Genomic DNA, 3,698 nt, shown 5'->3' with positions numbered 1-3,698 from the left:
CTCAGATTCTCCAGCATCTGCAGTTCCTACTATCAGTGAGAATGTGAAACTCACTTCCGCAGGGAATGCTTGAAGCAAATAGTATAGATGCATTTATGGTATTAAAGACTAGACAAGTAAATTGAGGAATAGGTGGTTATTTTGATAGATCTGGATGACAAAAGATGGGAAGAGGTTCAACTATATCATAAATACCAACATGGACCTGCTGCATGAAATGTTCTGTTTCTGTGCCACATATCCTACACAATTCTATGTTTGAAAAGAGAAAGGGTTTTTAGGGAAATGTTTTAATACAGCAAGGAACATTTTTGTTTTCTTCCTTTCAGGCTTCCGAAGAAGAAGAAATAGTTGACCTAATGCTGACAAAATTGTGCAGCTTCTTAGGGATCAAAAATAAGAAGGGTTCCAGTCAGTCAGGAGACTGACCAAATAAAAAGTCATCATTAGCACCAGGCAGCTAATAGCAGTGAGCATTCTACGGTGTGCAATTTATTTGTTGAATTATTTAGTAGATTACTTTAGGAATATCAATAAATATAAATGCAACATGATGTTAACAATTAACATTCAAGTAAACTGGCTCTTGTCCATGTTTGTTTTATTGTAGTGCATCAATGTGCTGAAATAAAGTATGGTGAAAAGCATTCAACCATTGAGTCGACTTTCATGTTTCTATTTTCAACACATCATGATATTTATTATTACATGGTCATGAAACTCAGTTCCAGGAATTATGCAGTAGGTTAAATTTGAACAGAATCCTTTCTGCAGTGGTGTTCAAATCCACTCCAGAATCTTCACTAGATTTCAAACTAAATCTTAGCACTGACACATTTAATACACAAAATAGTCCATATTTCAATCTCTCTGATTCCATAAAGATGGTGACATAGAAAAATGTGCTTATTAGCTTCCCTTTATATGGTGCTTTTCACAATCTTAGGTCTGAAGATGATTGGGCCTAGGAGTTCTTCAGGGTAATGTTCTTGGCCTAACCATCTTCAGCCTCTTCATCATTGACCTTCCCTCCATCATAAGATCAGAGGTGAGACTATTTGTTGATGATTGAATAATATTCAGCACCATTGGCATCTCTTCAGATGCCAAAACAGTCTATGTCCAAATGCAGCAAGACCTGGACAAAATCCAGGCTTGACATCATAAGTGACAAGTGGCATTTGTGCCAGAGAATAAGAGAATGTAACTATCTCCTTTTGACATCAAATGGCAGCATCACCACCATCAATCCCCAACTAGCAACTACTTGGGGCTGCCAGTGACCTAAACCTGATTTGGACTAACTATATAAATACTGGGCCTGCAAGAGCAGGTCAGCGACTGGGAATTCTAAGGTGAGTAACACACTTCCTGACTTGCCAATGTCTGTCCACTTTCTAAATGGTCCAAGTCAGGAGTGCAATGGAATGCCTTACTTTTGCCTGGATGATTGTACCTCCAGCACTCAAAAAAACTTGATATCATTCATGCCAAAGCAGCCTGCATGACCAGCACCCCATTTACTAGCTTAAATGTTCACTCCCTCTGCAATAAATGCATACTAGCAGTAGCGTGTACCATTTATAAGATGGCACTGCAGTAACTCACTAAGGTTCCATCAAGAGTACCTTTCGCACTCACAATGTCTACCACGTAGAAAGACAAAAGCAGCAGATCATGAGAATGCCAACATAACTGAAATGGGCTAACTATGTAAATACTCTGGCTATACGGGCAGCAGGTAAATCAGAGCACCAACACTAGCAACTTCTCCTTCAAGCTACACACTACCTCTTGCATGTTTTGATGTTCTTCACTGTTGTAGGAGCAAAATCCTGGAAGTCACTTCCTAACAGCATTTTGAGAGTACCCACACCACATGGACTGCAGTAGTTTAAGAGGGCAATAAATATTGGCCTAAAGAGTGATGACACATCCCTAGAATGATTTTTTTTGACAAAAACATCCTAAAGCACAGCAAAATCAGTTAAATGGTTTTAGAGTGTAGGTACTCTTTAAATGTAAAGAAAATGGTAGTCAACCTGCAAAGAGGAAGATTGTGATAATGACTATATAATCTGCTTTAGGTGTTGGTTGGTGCGATTAAAAATTTCCTACCTTTTCTGTTTACAGATGTGATCTTTTATGCCAAGCTAAAGAAAAACAAGACTCCTGTTTATTTTCCATGCAGCACTGCCTCATTTTTGTCTGAGGTGTCTGCAATGGAATTTGAACCTGTGTCCATTTGGCTCAGGAGAAATGCTAACACTGAGCGAACACAAGAATGGAAATGCAGATGCAAATGCAAAAATTGTGCTGGCGTTGTGTTTGGGCTCTAGATTTGAGGGTTTTAATCAACATTTAACTATGTGAAGCAGTTTATCATTTATAGCAAATTCAAACAAAAGTGTTCACTGCTGTGAGCATGAACTTCCAGGGTGCTGCAGTTTGAAAAGTGAATAGACCAAAAAATTGTTCTCCTTTTCATGAGACAAAATTTCTGTGAAATTCCTAACATTGGAAATAAAATGTAAAATGTTTTGAAATATGTGATTTGAGAGATTGCAATTTTGATGCTGGGCTGTTATGGAGACAAAAAAAAACTTCCATATTCTAAAAGAAACCATCTTGCCTCTCTAGCTGGTGTCACTTAAGCCTTCCCACTAGACACAGATTTATTCAATAACTTTGAGGTTTTAGCATTTTCATTCAAATTAACCTCTTTTCTCTGTTATTCCTCACTTGTGTATGGGCAACTGCACCCTATTCAAGTAGTCCCCTTGCTAGCCATCTTCAAACCTGAGAGTACTTTCTCTTCAGCACATACCAGGTTCAACAACTGACAGTCCTGTTTCACCTATTTATGGCAATGTATCCCTCTCAAGTGTGCACATCCTTCTGAACAAGCTGAGAAAAACCCTGTTATAACCATTGCTGAGCATCACACCCATCTGCCACAGCCCCCTCAGATATTCATTCATTTTATTCCTTGGGGATAACCTGTTTAACTTCCACTTTGTTACTTTCTAAACATCCCAAGCCTACTTCCATTTTCCCACGGTTCTTCATTCTCAATAATTAAAATGATCAATTAAGTTCATTGGCCCATATGATTTGTCTGCTGTTAGTCATTCGGTTGAGTTGGAGTGATAATTATTATCTAGGACCTAGGGGGCAAATCCCCTGTCTTTCTTTGAATAGGGCAAGAATCTTAACATGAAATTCAATGAAAACTAGAAAAATAGAGTGTGTAACTTTTCAACAGTATTGCATTAAATCGGCAAGCTTGATTATTTGCTTAAATCTCTGAGGGGAGCTTTAAATCCTGTTCTAATATGGTGAGTGGGGTGACAGTCAATTTGGAGAACATCCTGCATTGTCTCCCAGTGTGGACCACCGCTACACTGCCGGAGAGGGAAGATCTGGAATCTGTATTGAAAACAGTACTGCTGGTGGAGCTCTGATGAAGAGTTACCTGGACGAGAAACTCGCTCTTTTTCCATGGGTGCTGCCTAACCCGCTGTCATCTCCAGCATTTTTGTTTTCGCTGCTGAAGAGCCCGGGCGCCGCTGCTTCCCCAGAGTGACGGGGCTCCGGTCCACTCTCCCCGTATTGAGTGACATCTTACCCCCCCGGGCTCCGTTCCATTCTCCCCGCACAGCGTGACAGCTCCACCCCCGGGCTCCGTTCCATTCTCC

At 40.0% G+C, this 3,698-nt stretch overlaps 2 protein-coding genes across 2 annotated transcripts in view; both read left to right on the top strand.

The window, feature by feature from the left end:
* The window catches only part of pkd1l2a (polycystic kidney disease 1 like 2a), a 102,055-nt gene extending 101,403 nt beyond the window's left edge, over positions 1–652 (top strand). The window contains exon 37 of the mRNA XM_048605964.1: positions 330–652. Coding sequence (XP_048461921.1) covers positions 330–428 — 99 coding nt within the window. The 3' untranslated portion in view covers positions 429–652. The remainder of the gene's footprint in view (positions 1–329) is intronic.
* A 2,986-nt stretch (positions 653–3,638) lies between these two features.
* The window catches only part of LOC109916555 (glycine cleavage system H protein, mitochondrial), a 22,077-nt gene continuing 22,017 nt past the window's right edge, over positions 3,639–3,698 (top strand). The window contains exon 1 of the mRNA XM_020516277.2: positions 3,639–3,698. This exon is cut by the window's right edge and continues 286 nt beyond it. The gene's annotated coding sequence lies outside the window, so the exon portion shown is untranslated.

This window comes from Rhincodon typus, chromosome 15, assembly GCF_021869965.1.
Source record: "Rhincodon typus isolate 14 chromosome 15, sRhiTyp1.1, whole genome shotgun sequence".
Classification (NCBI taxonomy): domain Eukaryota; kingdom Metazoa; phylum Chordata; class Chondrichthyes; order Orectolobiformes; family Rhincodontidae; genus Rhincodon; species Rhincodon typus.
Note: the sequence above shows the minus strand (reverse complement) of the source record. Positions and strands in the feature narration are given on the sequence as shown.